Source organism: Dermacentor silvarum, chromosome 2, assembly GCF_013339745.2.
Source record: "Dermacentor silvarum isolate Dsil-2018 chromosome 2, BIME_Dsil_1.4, whole genome shotgun sequence".
NCBI lineage: Eukaryota > Metazoa > Arthropoda > Arachnida > Ixodida > Ixodidae > Dermacentor > Dermacentor silvarum.
In genome coordinates, this window is record NC_051155.1 from 154,328,338 (window position 1) to 154,351,506 (window position 23,169).

The 23,169-nt window shown below is 45.5% G+C and overlaps 1 protein-coding gene across 1 annotated transcript in view; it reads left to right on the forward strand.

Moving 5' to 3' along the window:
• The first annotated feature begins 21,182 nt into the window (after positions 1 to 21,182).
• The window catches only part of LOC119441933 (snRNA-activating protein complex subunit 1-like), a 40,128-nt gene continuing 38,141 nt past the window's right edge, over positions 21,183 to 23,169 (forward strand). Inside the window, exons 1-3 of the mRNA XM_037706602.2 lie at positions 21,183 to 21,492; positions 21,547 to 21,574; positions 21,804 to 21,932. Coding sequence (XP_037562530.1) covers positions 21,344 to 21,492; positions 21,547 to 21,574; positions 21,804 to 21,932 — 306 coding nt within the window. The 5' untranslated portion in view covers positions 21,183 to 21,343. The remainder of the gene's footprint in view (positions 21,493 to 21,546; positions 21,575 to 21,803; positions 21,933 to 23,169) is intronic.

Below are 23,169 nucleotides of genomic sequence, written 5' to 3' on the forward strand. Positions count from 1 at the left end.
GGAGTCGCTGCTCTGCTTGCCGAGCAGCTAGCGGCTCGCCGTCTAATTACAAGAAGGTCAATAAGAAGCATCCGCACGATGGCGCAAATACCACTGTGGAATTCTACGTTGCCCGTAAAAACAAAAACTCAAGAAAATAAAAGGCCGGGTGCGCTCAGACGTTCGCGCGCTTGTTTTTGTCGAGACGGCGCGAGCGCCACCACGTCGCTATGCTCCACCAATGGGGACGCGCAGACCTTATCGCCTGTCCCCGCTGGAGGGCTCTGACAGAAAATTAAAAGAATGTAGCTGCCTTTAGTTTTATTCGGCTGGCTTAATGGCAGCAGTACGATCAGCCTGAGAAACGTATAGTACAGCCAACGTTTATAGTTTCGCACAGGGATGTTGCGAGCGCAGTATCTTGCATCTTAAGATACATGATACATTCTGTCATGTATCGGAAATACAGATACTGATACACGTCTTGTCAGATGTATCATGATAGAGAAACAAGATAATCAGAGTATCTAAGATATAGTATCTAACATACATGTATCTTCGATACTGCCCAGCATTATGACGTCGGCCTTTCATTAACAGGGCAAGGACAGCATCGTTGTGCATTCACTGCCTATATACAAACAGCATACTGGTCCATACGAACCTGCATGCTATAAAAAACACCCTGTGGAAGTTTCAGTGTTACTTTTATTTTATTTTTTTTTCCTTTAGCAAGAACAGCTGTGTTCCGCTTTTCCGTTAATACTCCGCCATTATATGAGCTTATAAATCACACCTGCAAACTTGTTGGTCAGATCAAATTGAACGACCGACGTTTGAATGCACTGCAAAACCCAGCACTATATGGGTACATATGACAGTATTTATGTCATATCGGGGTATAGCCTTTTTGTCTTCACCACACTGCAGTTTACAACGCAACTTTTCACGTACGTAGCAGACTACTGCATGCTTTTAACTGCTTGTATACTCTACACCACACATCACGACCGTAAAGAGAGAGAGAAAAAAAAAGGTAAAGGAAAGACAGGGAGGTTAACCAACGTAAAAATTTTCCATGAAGTATATAAGCTGCCGGTGAGACGAGTTTATTACTTCCTCAATTCACGGGCGGCCTTCGTAGTACAGATTATGCCGACGCTCGCATGCGCAAACACGCTCGAACGCGCCGAGACATGGACGTTAATAAAGCGCAAGCGTATTGTCTGCGATGTCTGCAAAAAAGTGGACTTTTTCTGTTGCTCGCTCACCGGCTATAGTTTTAAAACTGGAAAGGGAGAAAACAGTGCTACAGTCGCACAGTTGCTGCGATGCTTTCACGGGTAAATGCATTCAGTGAAAGTATACACTGAGAGGGCCCAGCCGGAAGCTCGCGAAACAGTCTTATCGGGACGATGCAGGCATCTGCACCGCTTCGGATCGGTGTCCCTGTGCCCCTCTCAACGACTCCCTCACGAGTATACTCGCGGAGTACTCGGAAGTAGAGATGGGCAAAACGGCTCACTTCAGTGAGCGGCTCGGAACGGCTCAGCTCACTGAAATGAACCGGTTCATTTGAACGGCTCACCGGTTAACTTAAACGTGTAACCTGTGTTATGCATATTCTATGGTTATCTGGCTTTGAAAAAAACTATATATGCATAATTTAATAACCGTGTTATTGGTATTTTCGCTATGTTTAGAGAATATTTTTACATATATTAAGAGCGTGAATTTTTAGTTGTAATGAAACTTTCTTTTCTGTTATTGGGGATAAAATGCTTATGATACTGTGACAGGCAGAATGCCGCGTACTTTTTTCAGAAAAAAAATATGTAACTTCATCGTCATTACAGAAGCTTGTCTGTTTTTGTGGTACTTTTTAAATCAACTTTTGTCAAAATAAAAACACACAATGATTGTACATTATGTTTCAACTTTATTCATTTATTCACATACGTACGTTCACTATAATATGAGGAAGCTGTAATGCCGTGCAAAATGAATGTAGAAATCATTTCTTGAAGTAATATACAAAAATCATACGAAGATCCACAAAACTGCCGCACGTACCTTTCGTTTTTTTTTCTCTTGAGTGCACGCGCGATACTGGCGATCATGCCATCATACGCCAGGACAAAAAAAAAGAAAAAGAAGAAATGAAGCTCTATTACAACAAAAGAGATCATTGACCTCGTTTTAATGACGTGCTAATGATACACGCTCAGAAAATGCACTGAAGTGGATGTCATAGGCGACATTTTCATGACTACACTAATTAGCACAAATGAAGACCAGGACGTATACTGTACGTTCACCTGTTGTCTTCAAAGACACGGAGGACCATCTTCGACTTGTTATTGGACCAGCGCACGATGTGCGATCGGTGAGAGTCGTGAGACATCGTTCGAACAGCAGCAGGAAACGAACGGTACCATCCTTTGCCAATTAAGACTTCTTTACTTCTCCCCTCGGTGGCATCGGGTGCCACACCATAGGACGCACAAAAAACCAAAGGGAGTGCTGCTCACACCACACACTGCGAGCGAGTACCAGTAGCGCGAGCCTGCCCACACCGGCCACCATTCGTCGGTCAGAAATCGAAACCCAGCAGAAGACCCAGCTCTGACGGAACGGTTCAGCACGGCTCATTCAAGGAGAGCGAACCGGCTTCCTAACTCCGAAAGAAGCGCCGCTCACTTACTGAACCACGGCTCAATCACTCTTCTAAAGAACGGCTCAAAAGATCCGGCTCGTTCCTGAGCGCTTTCTAGGAACGGTTCGTCACGCTCACTGAACGAGAGAGAGCCCAGCCGGCTTCCTCTCTCCGAAAGAACCGCCGCTCACTTACTGAACCACAGCTCCCTCGCTCTTCAAAAGAGCGGCGCGCTCCTGAGCGCTCAGGAGCGAGCCGGATCTTTTGAAGAGCGAGTGAGCCGTGGCTAGAGTGACCTAGAATATGGGGGAGTGTCCAAAGCGCCGCGCGAATGCATGGGAGGAACGAGGACCTTTTTGTGTGAACTCCCTAGCCGCGGCGCTGCTGTACCGGACCCGTGGGCTTACTCCGCTGCGGAAGCCGCGCCAAGGCGGCGGGCGTCTGCTACGAGCCTGTTATTTTGGATGCTATTAGCCAACATCGCCATAATTTAGGATATATTAAGTACCACGTCACCGCAAGGTAATACCGCAGTGACTCACCGCACAGAGAACGCGTTTGCCGGCTGTGAATACGGGTATTTTGTCCATTTCCTTCTAGCTCGCTTGGTCCGCGCTTACGCGGCTGTTTGAGTAACGCATTCCGCGCACTTACTTCATTAGTTATGCGTGGAATGAGCAACGTGAACGTGCTGCAGAAGAAAATAAGCTGGAGACCGCGATAATCACCAAGAGAACGTAGCAGATATGGCTAGCTCATGCTAATGCTTTTTATACCCTATCGTTTCCTTTCTTTTATTTCATGCATTCGATTTGCTTTACAAGACTGCATCCCGTGCTCTGTTGTTTCTTTATTAAAGCGAAATCCTTAACTGGGCTCTTGGGAAGCGGAATGTGTCTGTTGGCCGATGCCGCGGTATACCAAGAATAAGTACAAACCGCGTCACTCTCACGGCTCGTTCAATTGGTATATATACCAAAGTATAGTGTGGAAAGGCACAAATGTGTGACTAAGATCACTGATGGGTCATGGCATTAGTAACTTGACATACTTGCACTAACGTCACGATTAACGATAACAATATGACGTGTGGTCATGAGACGACGGCTATAAATCCCTCTGATACGGTGGGTGTGACGGTAAAAACGTGTTGAATGCCAATCTCGATCTCAACATGTCGAACTTACCCATATATTATGAAGAACTGAGAACACAGGTAAAGGGTAATAGTAGTATTGATAATTTCTGGAGTTTTACACCCAAAAATCACAATACGGCTATGAGAGACGTCGCAGTGGAGGGCTTCGTTAATTTCGACCACCTGGGGTTCTTTAACGTTCACCTAAATCTATGTACTCGGGTGTTTGATGCATTTCGCCTCCATCGAAATGTAAGCCGCCGTGGCCGGGAATCTAACCCGCGTCCTCGAGCTTTCCAGTACAACCTACCAAAGCCACTAAGCTATAGCACGGCGTGTATAGGTAAAGAGTACGCGAGATATATACGCGGCAAAAAACAAGACAAACCAAAATAAATGAAACGCTAACAGTGCAACATTGTATACGTATGCCTCATTTCATAATTACGAGCAAGCGTCAGAAAACGAACATGATGGATTACGTATGTGCAACTCGTCTTTCGCCTTCTTGTGTTGCAAGAGCGCAAACACTTAGCGAATTTGAACATGAAAGTAACTTTAGGAATATTTATTGCGTATGCTCGCTGGTTCGTACACAACAGATATACTTACTGATCAATAACTACACGTACTTGTAGTTACGTAATGAAAGAGGCAACAAATCACCAAAATATAAACTTTTAATTTTTTGCTGTTATTGAAGGTAACTATTTTAGGAATATGTAGAATCAATAGCGACATTTGTAGTGTATCAAAGACAGTAATTTTCAAGATGATTTTCCACTCAATATAATGCAAGCACAAACATCGCCATGCGCCATGAATGCTTGTTAGTTTACGTAAAAAATCACACGTTAAGCAATAACTATGATATAATGAGAAGTTACATGTTAATTTCAGAGAGGATTCACGGATTATTAAAACAAGGCTATTGTATTAATAACCTTTACATAACAAATTACTCAATGGCTAGGCCAGTAGTAGCTGTCTATTCATTTCAATGGAGAAAAAAAATATTTGTTTAGCTATTGGCTAGATCGAATGGCTTTTCTTTCGAATGTCTGAATTTGAAAAAAAAAAAAAAGCTTCGCTCACGGTTAACCTTAAGGTACATCATGCGCGAAGTTTGTATTGAAGAGATAGCGTACAGCAAGAATTGTTCGTGTACGCAATCTCTGAAGCGAAATAAGCCAACAATATTGCGGCGTTAGGGCCGTCCTTGCTCTTTCTCTTGCTTCCCTTACACCTTCTCACTCCGCTCTGTTCATAACAAAATATTGTCGTGGCTAAAAAATATGCCAATAAATACATATGCATATAACTGTAAACCACTACTGTCCGTGAACGAAAAGCGCGTAATGGTGAGCGAAGCGGTCATTGCATGCACGTAAGTATTTCACTTGACTGCGCCAGTAAATTACTTTTTTCGTTGCTCTTATTCTTGCAAGCAAGGTGCTATTGCCTGCGTACCCATGCGAGTAACGTTTCTTTTTTTACGTTCTTTCCTTGCGCGGGCTCATTTAGCGCGTTTCTACGCACGCACAGTTACCGTAATACCATTCCCGAACTCTAGCACCGGAGCTGGGCCGCGCTGATGAGTTTGATACGTTAGTTTTTGCATTGTCTTGCTGCCCAAGCACAAAGAAACGCTCAAAGATGGGTAAGCTCCATGCAGCGCCACACTGTTGAAGTGAAATAGAGTTTAAGTGCTTTACGTGGAAAATGAACGCAAAAAACTACAGCGCGTAGCAGACGACCCTCGCTTCCCGCGCGCTTCGCGAGCGCGAAAAGCCCACGGGTCCGGAACAGCAGCGGCGCGGCGCGGCAGTTCACAGAAAAAGGCCCTCGCCGGAGCCGGCGCTTTGGACACTCTCCCATATTCTAGGTCACTCTAGCCGTGGCGAAAAGAGCGGTGAGCGCTCAGGAGCGAGCCGGATCTTTTGAGCCGCTCTTTTGAAGAGCGAGGGAGCGGTAGTTCAGTAAGTGAGCGGCGGTTCTTTCGTTCTTCAGCCGAAGGCGAGGGGGTGAAGGCGACTCTTGAGAGGAAGGGTGGGAGGGCAGTTGCTTTTTCGTACCGCTAATAGATGGCGCGGAAGTCGCGCCCAGCAGAAGACACGGCTCTGACGGAACGCATCGGCACGGCTTTCTGAACGCGAGAGAACCGGCTCCCTTTCTCCAAAAGAACCGCGGCTCATTTTTACTGAACCACCGCTCACTCGCTCTTTAAAAAGAGCCGCTCACAAGATCCGGCTCACTCCTGAGCGACCCATCTCTACTCGGAAGCCCCTAAGCCGGCGCCGCTCTTTAGAGACGGAGCGCCTATACTTCAATCGATCGTGCATCAGCAGATACGCGCGATAGCCACGCGGGGCGGCCTGTTTCCGTAAGCGATGTTATCTCGAAGTACCCTCGATTAAATCCACGGCAACGACAATTTACTAGACGCTGTGCTCGCTGCACTATCGTAAAAGCCATGCCGTGTGGACTGAGGACAGCGGATGTGGCCGCCAAAGCAAGAATCATCGTAACGTAACGACGTAGCCTTGAGAGCCTGCGATCATTGCTAAGTGATCAGTGTTCATTGCCAAACCGAGTTGGCGTCGCTCCGTGGATGTAGACTGCACGGTGCACCAAATGTGATCGAACAAAACAATGCTCGAAAAGCAGGCGAAATGTTATTACAGATCCACAGCTATAATATGTCGTTTCCTTAGGACGTCATATGCATTGTACCACGAGTGCAGAGTATATTTATTTGGAGGTGCGTTTCCTGCTTAGGTGTCTATGAACGCGTTGTTTAAGAATCGCAAAACAATTTTAAACCACGAATAGGCTTGTAAAATTTGAAGCGCGGTGTTCTCTCAAGGCACAGCTACAGCGCAGCCACACACACTCTGTACCCGCGTCACTGCACTGACATTTCATTTTGCTAAAAAATCGACAAGTGTCGTTGACAATGCGAGACTGCTGAACCGTCTCTCTCTCTCTCTCTCTCTCTCTCTCTCTCTCTCTCTCTCTCTCTCCCTCGCATTTCATGCGAACCGGAATTTATCGTTCCTGTCCGGTCTTTCCTTCATATCGTTTCGCGTCTTTTACACCATGACAAGTATAAACGAACTAGCCCAGCAACAAGCAGTGATAAGCATACCTATTAAATATAGAGCTGGTCTGCAGACCGCCTCTTCATGTCAAAAGTAAACGGCGCTCGGAATATTTCATTTTATCGTGGCAACATGGCGCATTCTCAAGGTGACATTAAAGAAAAAAAACATTTAATAAATCTAGATTGGATTCTCCAAAAAACGCCAAAACGTTTGTTTTATGATAACTTGGTGTCATAAAAATCGCAACTGAGGAGGCCGCACCATTTCTGCGCAACCCATACATATACAGGGTGTTTCAGCGAAACATTTTCGAAATTTTTTAAACATTGCCTGTAGCAGATAGCACAATTCTAGTTCTTGAGCTGGTCTACTCGAAGAGGCGGACATTACTTGCACAAAAAAATTGAAATGCATAATCGACTAATCCACAAACATTCATTAATTAAGTTTTTAACCAATTACCTTACGAACATTCATTAATTAAGTTTTTAACTAATTACCTTACGGTCCATATTGCAATTTACAAATTCTAGCCGTGGAGCTAGCAAGGCGGATCCGCTTGGAACGAATTCTAAAGATGACACCAGTTTTGAGATATTAATTCCCGAACTTTGCGGAGAAATGCATTGGCGTTCCAGTTACTTTCTTAAAACGTCGTTTTATGCATTGAAGGACAAAGTATAACTGGAACGCCAGAAAAAAATTATGGCGTTTTACGTGCCAAAACAGTGATATGATTATGAGGCGCGCTGTAGTGGGGGACTGGGGTTCTTCAACGTGCACCTAAATCTAAGTACACAGGTGTTGTCGCAATTCGCCCCATCGATATGTGGCCTCCGTGGCCGGGATTCGATCCCGCGACCTCGTGCTTATTAGCAGTCCAATACTAAAGCTACTAATGGAGCGCCAGATATATATATATATATATATATATATATATATATATATATATATATATATATATATATATATATATATATATATTCCGCAATAATACAGGGAATAATGCATGAAAGCTGATGCCCGCAGGGCTTTATTATTCCTTACTGTGAACTGCAGTCGCAAAATAAAATGAAAAGAGAAGTGCAAGAACAATTTACTCGTTGTCACTGCTGACGTTTTGCCACGTACTGCAACTACGTCACTGATCACGGCGCGTGCATGCAGCGGCTCGTATACGAGAAACAGCTAAGGCGTTGATAATGACCGGTCGGTCTCCCGAATAGAGAGACAGACAAAGAACTTTTATTCAGGTCCTGAGGAACTGCGTTTGGACGCCCCCTTTCAGGGGGAGTCGGTAGCAGTCGCGGGCCGCTCCCATGCACGCAGGGACCGGAAGACCATGGCCCTCCGCCCTCTCGCAGACCCTCTGGACAGCCCGAAGTTGAACCGAGAGGTCGCCGCTTTTAAGGGCTTCCTCCCAGACCTCTTCGTTGTTGAACTCTGTGTCTCTGTGTTCTCTGTGTCTCTGTGAACTCTGTGTTTGACGATCAACTGATGCATGCATGGTAAAGCTTCCGAGGCTGCGTCTCATTTGGGCTTCCGCCTAAAACCCCACGCAAGCATGCAGTCTTGAGAAGTCAGTGCGTTCAGAACTTTACTCCGTTAACCCCCGGATAAGATGAAGCAGTGTATCACGTTCTCTGAATTCAACTATAATATACGTATACGTTATAGTGACACCACGTTTGTGTACTTTCCTTGTGTTTGTACAGCACGTTCATCATATTACAACACTGCGTTTCTTATCCGTGTCTGCTCGCTGAGGAAAAAAAAAAAAAGAACAGTAAACACGCCTCTCGGTGGTGGCGCTATTTCGCGTTGAATCTGCACGCGACAAGGAACGTCATAACATTGAAACTAGCCCCGACACTGTACATATACAAACGGCGTTGTATGCATGTGTGCACACAAAGAAGTGCTGTCTGTTTTCACTCTGCTGCGGCCAAATCCATGAAAGCGGCCAACAGGCGTGAACTGTTTACTTCTAGACGTATATAGCCACAGCGAGGCGCGGCCTTTTCAGGAAGTTGACCAAAGGAGCGAGGAAACGATCAAGGAAAGATCAGCAGCTGCGCGAAGCCTGCAGACACCTGTGAGTTGCGCAACAGGGAACTCGGTCAAAGCGCGCATCTTGTGCGGCTTTGGTCCAACCACCGTGGTTGTTGCACCACCGACCTGCAGCCAGTGGCACAGCCAGATCCCTTCTCACATCAAGTAGTTATGAATTTTAAATATAATATTACGTGATATCTAGGAGGCGTTTGGGGGTTAAGCGGCACCGGCTACTACTTTTCACATCGAACGAACGTATATTAAAAAGGAAGTAACAAGCCGGCACAGAGCAAAAGAAAGGTAACAAGAGCGAAAAAGTAAGACTTGGAAGTCAGGTGCCGAAATGCACTAAAGAACAGCTCATAACCAGGGTGTCGAACGAAATCCGAACCGAAATTCTAGCCAAAACTGAACCCGAATCCGAACCGATATTTTTAGAAGGTGCCAGAACCCAAACCGACCCTTAACCGAAAAAAAAATAATAAGGGTTACCGGATCGGCACGAGTATACAAACGGGTGCGCAATACATAAGTCATTCTTCGAAATACAGTGAACTCTCGTTAAGACGAATTCGCTTAAGCCGAATTCTCGCATATAAGAACAAAATGGAAACGTTTGTTTGGTTTTCCATAGACTCATTATGAAAAAAAAATCCGCTTGAGACGAACCGCCTCAGACGTACTCTTCGCTTAAGACGAACATTCGGAGTGACCTCCACCGCTGCCGCTACCACTTTCGTTGAAGAGGTCCTTGAGGTGCCTGTAGAGGATAATTCCGACGATGACGAGGACGCTAGCTCGGAGCCTGCACCGATGACCTGTGAACTTTTTCCATGAGCAAGGAGGCACAGAATGATTTTTAAGGTTATTAGATGAGATGACGTCATTTGTGGCTGCTCGCCGATTTGCACAGAAGCGACAAACACCCATCACGGACTGGATGAAACCAAGCAAGAGTATACCACTTGAAGTTCAGCTAAATAAATACTTCTATGTCATTTTCTCCCCGTTGTAAGCCTACTTCATTTACCGTTTAAAGTAAGGTATTCGTCTGCTAATACGAACAAATTTTCATGGTCCCTTCGAGTTCGTCTTAAAGGGAGTCTGCTGTATACTTACCTTTCAGTCGGCGCACCCCACAATAACATCGTTATGGTTCATAGTTATGTGCAAGAATGGGGGTAGACGATAGATATACGTGCTGGTAACTATACGCGGACACCTCGGCTGAAATGCTTCAACGTATCACCTCGGCCGTGCCAGTTGCATTTCTCCACTTTCAGGAGCACGTACCACAGAATCAGCGTTTATGTAGAAGTTCCCACTTCGGCCATTACGCCAGCTCGCTACTATTACTAAATGAACCGTAAAACGCACATGCCCGGACACACGGAGAGCGGGAAAGACGGTCTCCCCGAGAAGGGAAAATGGTAAAACCAACTAGTTCATCAGCATGGCTTCTTCTAAGAAAGAATAACAGAATAACACTGAAGTCACCAATGAATGCCGTCACCTTCTTAGTGCGCGGTAAGAACGCCTTTAGACGGCACGGGAAATTCGATTTCGTTGCGTATCAAAAAAATTAGCAATAAGTCACTTGCATGGTTCCTCTCTTTGACACAGACAAGAAGTTTGGAGTTGTAATTTATGCAATACAATGCGATTTTGTGCTGTATCATACGACATAGTTCGCTCACCACCAGTTCAGTAGTAGTTACTTGAAGCAGAACAAAAATTAGCTGACTATGCTGCTGTCAAGGCGCGGAAGTTAAGTCAGAATAACACTTAAGTAACTAATGAATTATGTAACTTTCTTAGTGCGCATTGCAGACATAGGCACCCACCATGCAGACGCAGACATCCTCACTAATTAACTCTGTCTTTGATTCATGCATAAAAATTGCTGATTGCTGATTCTGCGCAATGCATCCGTAAATTGCACGCTGTTGAGAAAAAACGTCATTACTCATTCTTCTAAAGGTGCCATCCGATAGCTCATTTTCGATAACACTATTGCTAGCATAAATACCCGACGCGTCTGCGTTCGTGCAGCAGGTGCCTTGCCGGTCCCGCACGAGCAAGAATTGGCACTGAACTGCCGGGAACTAGTTCACGAAGAGCAGGGTTTTTACAGCGAAGCTGGGTTCACTCTTCGATGGTCGCGTCCGAATGTAGAAAAAACTGTCAGCCCGTCCACTGGGGTGGAGATGGAAGACCAGCGAAGATGTACTATGGTGGGGAATTATGTATTTCCAATTATGACTATTCAGATGTGATGGTGTAATTGGTTATTTGAACTATTAAAGAATGAGAAATCTATATGATCCGGTGGTTTTCATTTATTTAGTGACCACAGGGACCACGGCCTTATGGTCGCTACGGTACACCGCCATGGGGTGTACGGCAAAGGTTGGCACGTTCTTCATAAACACGTCAACAACGCCGCGCGCGTTCGGTGCGAACGCGGGCAAAACGCCGCCGCCGTCGACAACAATTGTCCCCGTTGTTTGTGGGTTCGCACACAACCGCTGTCAAAACGCTGGCTACGTGACGGAACGGCCGAACACCATTGTCGACACTGTTAGGGGCAACGTATCTATAAACGTTGGTTAAGGGAGAGGCGGGAGAGAGCCCAGAAAGAGTCGGCAGCACAGGCGGCAGAGGCCGGCAGGGCTGCGCGCATGTGCCGCAGTGGGAGAGCTGGCACGCACACGCACTGTTTAGGGTGCCTCGATGCCCTCCTCGCCCAACGCTCCCCTTCGACCACGGCCGGACTCGACTCTCCGGGGAGGGAGCGCGGAGGGTGGAGTCGAGTCCGGCCGTGCTTCGACTGGGAAGGTGCGCTTACTCTCCGCCGTGTGTTCGCTCCCCGTGAAAGCGCGCGTCCCTCGCCCTCGCGCGCTTTCACTCGCACATAAGACGCGTTTGATAGATAGATAGATAGATAGATAGATAGATAGATAGATAGATAGATAGATAGATAGATAGATAGATAGATAGATAGATAGATAGATAGATAGATAGATAGATAGATAGATAGATAGATAGATAGATAGATAGATAGATAGATAGATACTGTCAAAGTAGCAAATGGTCACCAAGAAATGCCAAGAGCAAACGCACGGCGGAGATGATAAGTGGTTTTTGAGGGAAAGGGAAAAGCGCCAACCTTTCCCTTTCCCTCAAGAACCACTTATCATCTCCGCCGTGCGTTTGCTCTTGGCATTTCTTGGTGACCATTTGCTACTTTGACAGTATCTATCTATCTATCTATCTATCTATCTATCTATCTGTCTATATATCTATCTATCTATCTATCTATCTATCTAGCCGCCTACGTCTTTGTAGTCTCATGGTCGTTTCGAATAACTTGGTATGTACCAAAATTGGCATACTATGACAAGAGTATATGCGAGCATAAATGATATGCCATGACATGAATGTCATGACATGCGTGTCATGTAGGTCATGACAATGACCCAGAGAAAAAGATTAACACTCAAAAACCACAGAAATGGGTTCAGACGTGGATACTAAGTGAAGGAAACATCGAAGGATGCTAGTAGCCACTGAAATGAGTTCTGACGTGTGTACTAAGTGAAGGAAACACTAAAGGATGATAGTAGCCACTGAAATGAGTTCTGACGTGTGTACTAAGTGAAGGAAACACTAAAGGATGATAGTAGAAGTCATAGTCATGACCATGACTCAGCATAAAGTCAATGACTCGGCGAAAAAAGATTAATTCTCAAAGTCTACTGAAATGGCTTCTGACGTGTTTACTAAGTGAATTAAAGGAAACACCGGCTATCCTCACCATTTATGTACACTTTTGTCTGTATTGATGTGACATAATGGTGAAATAAAGCAAATACCAAATATCAAATGATAGTAGAAGTCATAGTCATGAGCATTACCCAGCAAAAACGTAAATGACTCAGCAAAGAAGTTAACACTCACAAGCCACTGAAATGGGTTCTGACGTGGGTACTATGTGAAGGAAACACTAAAGGGTGATGGTAGAAGTCATACTCATAACCACGACTGAGCAAGAAGGACAATTACTCAGCGAAAAAAAGATTAATACTCAAAAATCACTGAAACGGGTTCGGACGTGAAAGGAAACACTAAAATATTGTGGTAGAAGTCATAGTCATGACCATAACTCAGCAAAAATGAAAAGGACTCAGCGAAAAAAAGATTAACACTCAAAAACCAATGCAATGGGTTCGGATGTGGTACTAAGTGAAGGAAAAGGCTAAAGGTTGATGGTCGAAGTCATAGTCATGAGCATGACTAAGGCTTTCGCCTTAAGGTCTCTTAGGTGTAGCTAAAGGGACTCCTGAGGACTCATGACATGAATGTCATGACATGCGTGTCATGTAGGTCATGAAAGAGCCAGCCTACGTCTTGGTGCTCTCATGGTCGTTTCGTTAACTTGGTAGGTTCCCCCTACACTGCTTCGCATAACGTCGATTCCCGCAGGGCGTGGGATCTGTCGGGTTTTTTTTTATGTAACCGTTGCAGGTGTAACACCACCGAGGGTGAGCTTTGCGTTGCGCCGTTGAGAACTGGGTGCTTAAAAATAGGTTGTCAGTCCCTTTAGTGACTATGGTGTTGGGCTGCTAAGCACGAGGTCGCGGGATTGAATCCCGGCGACGGCGGCCGCATTTCGACGGGGGCGAAATTCGAAAACACCAGTGTACGTTAAAGAAGCCCAGGTGGTCGAAATTATTCCGGAGTCCCCCACTATACGGCGTGCCTCATCAAATCGTGGTTTTGGCACGTAAAACCCCAGAATTATAATTAAAATTAAAAACTGTCAGCCCTTCCACTGGGGTGTAAATGTCAGTGCACTTTTCGCGTCAAAAGTTTATGAGAATTTTATACCCACAAAGTTCGGAATTAAAATCCATGCGCTCCGTAGATTCCACGGCCGCTGCGAGATGGCGCGACGCACCCGCTCGCTATCGAAAAGCCCATGAAACTTTGTGCTCGGATGGGGCTCCTTGCGTTATGAGACTCCAAGCGCAGAAGCGTGGCCACGAAATCCAGCCCGATTTCGCAATGTTCGTGCCGAAATGTCTTTTCTAGCGTGAAAAAGACATTGTAGACAAAAAAATCGCTAATGAATCCCGGCGCCGGTGGTTGTTTTGGTGGGCGCCGGGAAAAAAATTTTTTTTTTGGGGGGGGGGGGGGGGGGGGGGGGGCTGAAGCCCCATCAGCTCCCCCCCCCCCCCTTGGCTACGCCCCTGCCTTTAGCCTATCATGCATCCTATGTGCCATAATCTATCGTCGACTGCAGGCTCCCTACCTCCCATGTTATGTGCTCTTCACACTTCTCAGTACTGTTGCATATAATTAAGTCATGCCTTTCACACATATATCCAGCATCATATTGCCTGTTGAGTCTGTGTACCAGTCCATGTCTCCTAGCATAATAATCTCGCACCCTCCGGTCGCTAAGATGGGTGTCGCCATCTCGTGCCTAACATGAACAACTAATGCGTAAGCAATTTGTTTATGGCCTTCGATATAATAAATTACTGCAAAGTGCTGCTGTGGCGTTCCACCACCGTGGGCGTTCCTCTCCGCCGCGAATGCAACTTCTCGTTCACAATTTGTTTTGCCTGGGTAATGATATTGCTACGCCCCGAAGGAAACTATGCCCACAACAAACTCTCGCTTGCCGCACAATCTCAGAGGCCGGACCTGTGCCCGCGCCACGCTCTTGGCTTCTTAGATCATGCTCTCGGAGGCCATAAAAGAGAGAGAGAGCATCATGAGTACTGTCGTGTTCTCTCTCTCCTGTTCGCAAGAGAGGTGCTGACGCTCTCCCCACAACGCGCGGGAAAGCACTTAAAGTCTATTTAACTTCAACAGTGCGGTGCTGCATGGAGCTTACCCATCTTTGAGCGTTTCTTTGAGCGTTTCTTTGTGCTTGGGCAGCAAGATAATGCAAATACTAACGTATCAAACTCATCAGCGCGGCCTAGCTCCGGTGCTAGAGTTCGGGAACGGTATTACGGTAACTGTACGTGCGTAGAAACGCGCTAAATGAGCCCGCGCAAGGAAAGAACGTAAAAAAAAAAAAAAAAAGAAACGTTATTCGCATGGGTACGCGAGCAATAGCACCATGCTTGCAAGAATAAGAGCAACGAAAAAAGTAAATTACTCGAGAAGTCAAGTGAAATACTTACGCGCGTGCAGTGACCGCTTCGCTCACCACTACGCGCATTTCGATCACGGTCAGTAATAGTTTAGAGCCATATGCATATGTATTTATTCATATTTTTTAGCCTCGACAATACTTTATTATGCACAGAGCGCCGTGAGAAGTTGTAAGGGAAGCAAGAGAAGGAGCAGAGACGGCCTCAACGCTGCAATATTGTTGTCCTATTTCACTTCAGAGATAGCGTACACGAACAATTCTTGCTGTACGCTATCTCTTCAATACAAACTTCGCGCACGATGTACCTTAAGGTTCACCGTGAGCGAAGCTGGTTTCAAATTCAGACATTCGAAAGAAAAGCCATTCCAGCCAATAGGTAAACAAACATAAAAAAAGGTGAGCAAGTATATATTTTTCTACATTGAAATGAATAGATAGCTACTACTGGCCTAGCTGTTGACTCATTTCTTATGCAAAAGTTATTGCAGCAATAGCCTTGTGAATCCTCTCTGAAATTACCAACATATTGCCACATGGTGTGGCACAGCGAGGGGACTGAGAAAAGAAGAGAACGAGGTTCGTCTCGGCATCGCGCGTCGACGCTTACGCTTGCCTGGATTCTTATTCAGCGTGTTTTCTATAGCAGAGTATACGCGACAATATAACGTCTCATGATATATATAGTTATTGCTTAACGTGATTTTTTACATGAACTAACAAGCATTCATGGCGCGTGATGATGTTTGTGCTTGCATTATATTGAGTGGAAAATCGTCTTGAAAATTACAATCTTTGATGCACTACAAATATCGCTATTGATTTTACATATCCCTAAAATAGTTACAAGCTTCAATAAGTAAAACATGAGAAGTATATGTTCTGGTGCCTCTTTCATTACGTAACTACAAGTACGTAATTATTTATCAGTAAGTATATTTGCTGTGTACGAACCAGCGAGCATACGCAATAAATATTCCTAAAGTTACTTTCATGTTAAAATTCGCTTAGTGTTTGCGCTCTTGCAATACAAGGCGAAAGACGAGTTGCACATCCGTAATCAATCACGTTCGTTTTCTGACGTTCGCTCGTAATTATGAAATGAGGCGTACGTACACAATGTTGCACTGTTAGCGTTTCATTTATTTTGGTTTGTCTTGTTTTTTGCCGCCGTATATTTCTCGCGTACCCTTTACCTACACGCCGTGGCAGCTTAGTGGCTTTGGTAGGTTGCACTGCTAAACTCGAGGACGCGGGTTCGATTCCCGGCCACGGCGGCTTACATTTCGATGGAGGCGAAATGCATAAAACACCCGTGTCCATAGATATAGGTGCACGTTCAAGAACCCCAGGCGGTCGAAATTACCGGAGCCCTCCAATACGGCGTTTCTCATAGCCATATTGTGATTTTTGAATGTAAACCCTAGAAATTATCATTACTATTATTACCCTTTACCTGTGCTCTCAGTTCGTCATGATATATGAGCAAGTTCGACACGCTGAGATCGAGATTGGCATTCAACACGTCCTTTCCGTCACACCCACACCATCAGTGAAATTTCTGGCCGAAAATGCGGGTTTGCACCACACGTGATATTGTCGCCAATCGCGACGTGAATGCAAGTATGTCAAGTTACTAATGCCATGACCCATCAGTCATCTTAGTCACACATTTGTGCCTTTCCACGCTATACTTTGGAATATATACCAAGTGAACGAGACACGAGAGTTACGCGGTTTGTATTTTTATTGGTACCGCGGCCCCACCAACGGACACATTACGCTTCCTAAGAGCCTGTTAAGGATTTCGCCTTAATAAAGAAACAGCAGAGCGCGGGAGGCAGTCTTATAAAACAAATCGAATGAATGAAATAAAAGAAAGGGAACGATATATGGTGTAAAAGCGTTAGCATGAGCTAGCCATGTCTTCCAAGTTCTCCTGGTTGTCATCGCGATCTCCAGCTTATTTTCTTCTGCAGCACGTTCACGTTGCTCATTCCACGCATAACTAAATGAAGTAAACGCGCGGAATGCGTTATGGCACGTACACATTAGCGGCAAAACGCGAGCGGCGCTCCGCCGGCGGCAAAACGCAGCAGCGGCAGGGCGGCCACACCAACCGGCGGCGCGCCGCTGCGGCAATCACGTGACAGGCTAGACTCCTATCCCCTTCTCGAACTATCCGGGAGCTGACGCGTGCAGATGATAGTGCGAAACTAGAAAGAAGCGGTCGGGCGGGTCTGCATGGCACCAGTTTCCCGCGCGCACGTCACGGAAGCGGGCCGCTCTCATTGGTCTCCTTCATCCGCGGCACGCGGCAAACCGCAAAAAAATCGGTCCAGGAGCGATCCATGCCGCGGCAAGAAAAACCCGTTTCGCGGCTGCTTTCGCGGCGCGCGTCTTGCCGCCGGCGGCGCGCCGCGCGCGTTTTGCCGCTAGTGTGTAAGTACGTGTCATTACTCAAACAGCCGCGTAAGCGCGGACCAAGCGAGCTAGAAGGAAACAGACAAAATACCCGTATTAACAGACGGCAAACGCGTTCTCTGTGCGCTGAGTCACTGCGGTATTACCTTGCGGTGATGTGGTACTTAATATATCCCAAATTATTGCGATGTTGGCTAATGGCAACCAAAATATCAGGCTCGTAGCAGACGCCCGCCGCCTTGGCGCGGCTTCCGCAGCGGAGAAAGCCCACGGATGGATGGATGGATGGATGAGGCTGAACCCTTTAAATCGGGCGGTGGCATACGCCACCTAGCCATGACTATTAACATATTTTGTACTTTGTGGTGGGTGCAATTTCACCCCTGCCTTGATGTTATCCACCAATCAGATAACCTCTGTTTGGTTATTTCTACCCGCTTAAAGTCTATTTTGCCTTCACTGTCCCTAAACCCCAATGCTTTGAAAAAATCAGCCCCGTTGCTTTGCACTGTAGGGTTAAGCCCTTTACAGAAAAGTATGAGGTGTTCGGCCGTTTCCTCTTCTTATCCACACGCACAGCACAACGTGTCTATCTATACCTTGGTACTTGACTCGGTACATCTTAGTCCCCAAAACTCCCGTCCTGGCTTCAAACAACAAAGAGCTTCCCCTAGAATTATCGTAGATATTTTCTTTGGCAATTTCTTGCTTGAAAGTCCGGTATGTTCCCAGTGCTGATTTCGTCTGCATCCCTGTTTTCCACAGACCCCTCTCTGTTTCCTTAACCTTTTTCTTAACCGCTGTTTCCTGGTTTGCACCCCTCCTGCAGTCCAAATATTTGATTGACAGTTTTCTGGTCAGCTTCCTCCATTTTGTATCAACATTCCTCATGTACAAATAACTGAAAACTCTCCTTGCCCACCGCTTTTCTGCCTTTTCTCTCAATCGCTCCTCAAATTCTATCTTGCTGCTGGCTTCCCTGCCCTCGAATGACGTCCATCCCATGTCACCCTTTTCCCCCATGATTTGGTGTATTTCCGTGTGCTCCCAGAGCCAGTCAACCTACCCCTCGCTGCTTAACTTCCAACCTTGCTCGAACCTCTGATCTCATGCACAGGACCGCATTGCCGAAAGTCAAACTAGGGACCATCACCCCTTTCCAAATCCCTCTCACCACTTCGTACCTATTGTAATTCCACAGTGCCCTATTTTTCATCACAGCTGCATTTCTGCTACCTTTAGCCGTCACATATTTTTCATGTTCCGTTATATATGTACTCAGCCCCATTGTTTATCCACACTCCAAGATATTTGTACTTATCCACCACCTCCAGCGTAACCTCCTGTATCCTATGCTCGCTGCCCTGATTATCATTAAAAGTCATGACTGCCGATTTTTCTTTACTAAACTTCAAACCTAAGCTATCTCCCTCTTTACCACAGATGTCCATCTGGAATATATACCAAGTGAACGAGACGCGAGAGTTACGCGGTTTGTATTTTTATTGGTACCGCGGCCCCACCAACGGACACATTACGCTTCCTAAGAGCCTGTTAAGGATTGAGAGATTTGGTCTGAGGGATTTGGAAAGAGGTGATGGTCCCTAGTTTGACTTTCGGCGCTGCTGTACCGGCACGATGATGATAATGATGATGATGATTTATTGGCATCCCCTTTGAAACGGGGTGGCGACAAATAGTCACCTAGCCTGCTTGATTTAATCAGGTATACTACACATGTTCTTTATCTAGCATTTTTGTATACCTTTTTCAAAAATTTAGCTTGTACCGCTGCCTATGATTTTAAGAGATCAGGTCGTATCTTTTCCCTGCTTTTTTTCCACCAGTACTCTAATCGTCTCTTGCTGATCTCTACGGCTGATCTGTTTATGTTTCCTTCCACTTTAAACCCAAGCGCTTCTGGGAGTTGCACGTTACCTACGGTTCTCGCTGGGTGGATCCCGTCGCATTCCATTAGGATGTGCTGAGTGGTCTCTGGATCTTTACTGCAGCATACACATGTCTCATCTAGTTCCGAATATTTGTTCCGATATGTTTTCGTCCTTAGGCAACCGGCTCGAGCCTCAAATAGCAAGGCACTGCCCTTTGTGTTATCGTACAGATTTTCCCTTCCAATTTCTTTCTTCTCATTCTTGTAAATCTCCATTGTCCTTTTCGTTTCCATTCTTTGCATCCAATTCACGGTCTCTATTTCTCTCACTTTCTTTCTGATGACCCCTGGTTGTCTATTTACAGTTTCGATTATCCTGTACTTGGTTGCCAACTTCCTTGACCTCTTCCTCCATTCTGTGTCCACGCTTTTCATGTAGAGATACTTGTGCACTTTAGCCGCCCATTTATTTTCATCCATGTTCCTGAGCCTTTCTTCAAAACTAATTTTGCTTTGTGCTTCTCTGACTTCAAAAGAGGCCCAACCCATGTCTCCATGCACTGCCTCATTTGTCGTATTACCGTGTGCTCCCAAAGCCAACCGGCCTGCTGATCTTTGGTTAACTTCCAAACCCGCCAATATATCCGATTTTAAGCATATAATGGCATTTGCGAATGTTAGCGCTGGCACCATTACTCCTTTCCAGATTCCACGCACCACCTCATACTTATTGTGGCCCCACAGTGCTCTGTGTTTCATTAATGCTGCATTCCGCTTCCCCTTTATTTTCAGATTATCTTGGTGGTTGCTTGAGTAATTCTTTCCTTCGTTTATGTGTACGCCGAGGTACTTATATTGCTTCACTATGGGTATTACTTGCTATTGAATTGACACCACGAAGTTACTCGTGGGTTCATTAAAGATCATAATCCCTGACGGGTCCGGTACTGCAGCGCCACGGCGCGGGAGTTCACACAAAAAGGTCCTCGCTCCTCCCATGCATTCGCGCGGCGCTTTGGACACTCTCCCATATTCTAGGTCGGTCACTCTAACCTGCCTAGCTACGCAACCAGTTGTCCTCTTCCAAACAAACCGAAAGAGAACCCTCTCCAACATGAGCTTGGTTCGGGTTACAACCTCATAGCCGACAGACCACGTTTCCCGCACCCGTTGGTGCTGCGAAACTAATTCATTTTAAAAATAAACTTTGGCCTCAGCAGCCAGAGACCCGCAGTGTGTCTGAGAGCAGTGCATGGCACGTCTACGTTTTAGTTAAAGAGGCTTGTAAGCACAGTTTTTATTACAGCACACTTCGAAAAACACCCTTTATATAGTGTGTACAAGGGGAAGGCAACGACAATGTTTAATGCAGTTCCCATTCTTGGCGTCAGAAAATACACGAGCACGCCACCGTTCCTTATAACTTGTTGCTTTGTATGCTATTAAAAAAAAATAAGTTCGATGTGGTAAAATAAAAGGAACAGGCAACTAGTATATTAAAGATGTATGTAGGTTTCATGTGCGCATTGCTGCAAAACTAAATTAAAGAAATTTATTAGATCGCGTGCCAAAATGGGTACATCATAGCGTGACAAAAAGAATGCAGGGATCCACCGCGACTCCTAGTAACATTGAGAATCGAAATGGCTACTCACTTAATTTGGCGGTAAATCGCGCTCGGAGGGAGGGTAACTAGAGCGCCCCCTTAGCGGCGAAGTCTGGAACGAGAACCGGCGCAGGCGGCTCCGCCAGCTGAGCAGGTCAGTATTTGAGTAGGTCGTGGTCGTGGGACTGTGAGCGAACAAGAGAGGGAGAACACGCCTTGCTAATCACGTGGTGCACGGGTTTGCGGCAATTACGGTTCATTCTAGTCCTTCAAGTGCAGAACTTTGCTCGTTAAGCTAAGGCAAAGTGAGACGAACCTAGAATGGGTATTGTAAAATTTCCAAAGAAAGTATCCGCTGGATTTCACACTGACCTTAATATGCTCTTACGAAATTTTATGTCAGAGGAAAGTCTACGATACAATACGTTCTCCAAAGTCTGGCGGGAGGCGAAGTTCTCCTTGGTGTTTTGGTAAGCTCGTCGGTAAGCAATTTGCACGTAAACAATGTACCTGTTTTCTTTCAGTGGCCGGAAGGACCGGGAACTTCGTCTCGTGAGTAGCAAACATTCTTGTGCACGCGCGATGTGCGTTCTTGCTTATGGTTGGGACGCGACGTGTGGCTCAGACATGCTATTGTATGTTTGTCACACGCCTTCTTTTATTCGATCGAGCAAATGCTTAAAGAATGATCCTTGCATTAGCCTGTTGCCGTTACAAAAATATTATTGCAGCTGTCGGTGACAGTGCCGCGTTGTTTCATTGTTCGCTTTTGCTTTTGCAGTTCTTCGAAGAAATAGTTCCCATCATACTGCAGTTATGGCTTCCCACTTGCTCATTCCGAGAGAGAGTGTTTGGTCTTTACATGCTTTATGCGGTCTACACCATGCAGCCGACGGTGCCGAAATTGAAGGTTCGTGAACATAGCGCTGACTGTTGCGCTAGCACATTGCATATTGTTTCTCGCAATTCATATTCGTTTATTGTTCACCGTAAAGCGCAAGCTTGTACTGGGCAAGTGCGCTGAATGAATTCGAGTTTTGCATGTATGTACTTGCCTGCGTGATACGTCCATTTCATCCAGCCAGGTCAAGCATTACGGACGCGTCTTAATGAATTGTGAGTATATATATTTCAAGCACAACATGACTCGTGCCAGCCGTTTCAAAAGGAAACAAGTCTGCAATGTTTATTGCTTTAGTGCAAATACATATTGTGGTGCGTCTGTGCATATATATCTTGCTTCAGGTGGCGAAAAAGAATGCAGAACCGGCGTTCCTCATACACAGAATTCTTCTGTCAAACATAATTTATACTAAAGCACTGGCATATGAGTGCAGAATTCAAAAATCGCCCTGTTGCAGTGTGAGCAATGCTTTAGAGGATGCTGGCCACAGCATATCTAATGGTATAACCAGATAGAGCAGGAATAATTGTTACATCAGTGTGTTTCCTGCCATTTCGCATGGTGAGGCTGCAAATTACTTGCCAATTGCACTCCAACATATCTATACATTACAGCAATCACACACTTCAAATCATTAACCGGTTAAACTAACTAGTGTCCCAGTAACATATCTCAATAGATCCACCAGAAAGCTATCACTTACTCGACATTGGCTCTCATTGTCCTATGATTACTGCTCAATTTTTTTCTATGTAAGGGAATCAGTTACGAAAAAATAATAAAAAGATTGATAAAACGTATTTGGCAAGATTGCTCACTGGCCTTCGACTGTGCTTGTTATGTACAACGCAAATAAAAAGAAACAAAAAGGTGCAGATCCTGCACACTGTGGGAGCTAGGTTAAGCGAAGTTTTCATAAGCTGAAGGCGAACTGACGCATTATGACAAGAAATGTGCTGCAGATTTTAGTGATGAATGCATCCTTCAGCCACCATTTTCCAGAGCAAGCTGAACTTTTATTCAGCATTAAAACATGTTGAATTACAAGACGTGACGTGCTTGACCTTGTAGAAACATGCCACAGTGCCAGTGATACGATGACAGACATGCTAGAAATTTTTTGGTGACCAACGCATCCCGTAACTTTCATCTTCATCCTCAACTAAAATATGCGCACAATCACTTTTGTAAGTAAATTCACGCTATCATACCTGGGCCAACTCACCCGAATATTTCATGATGT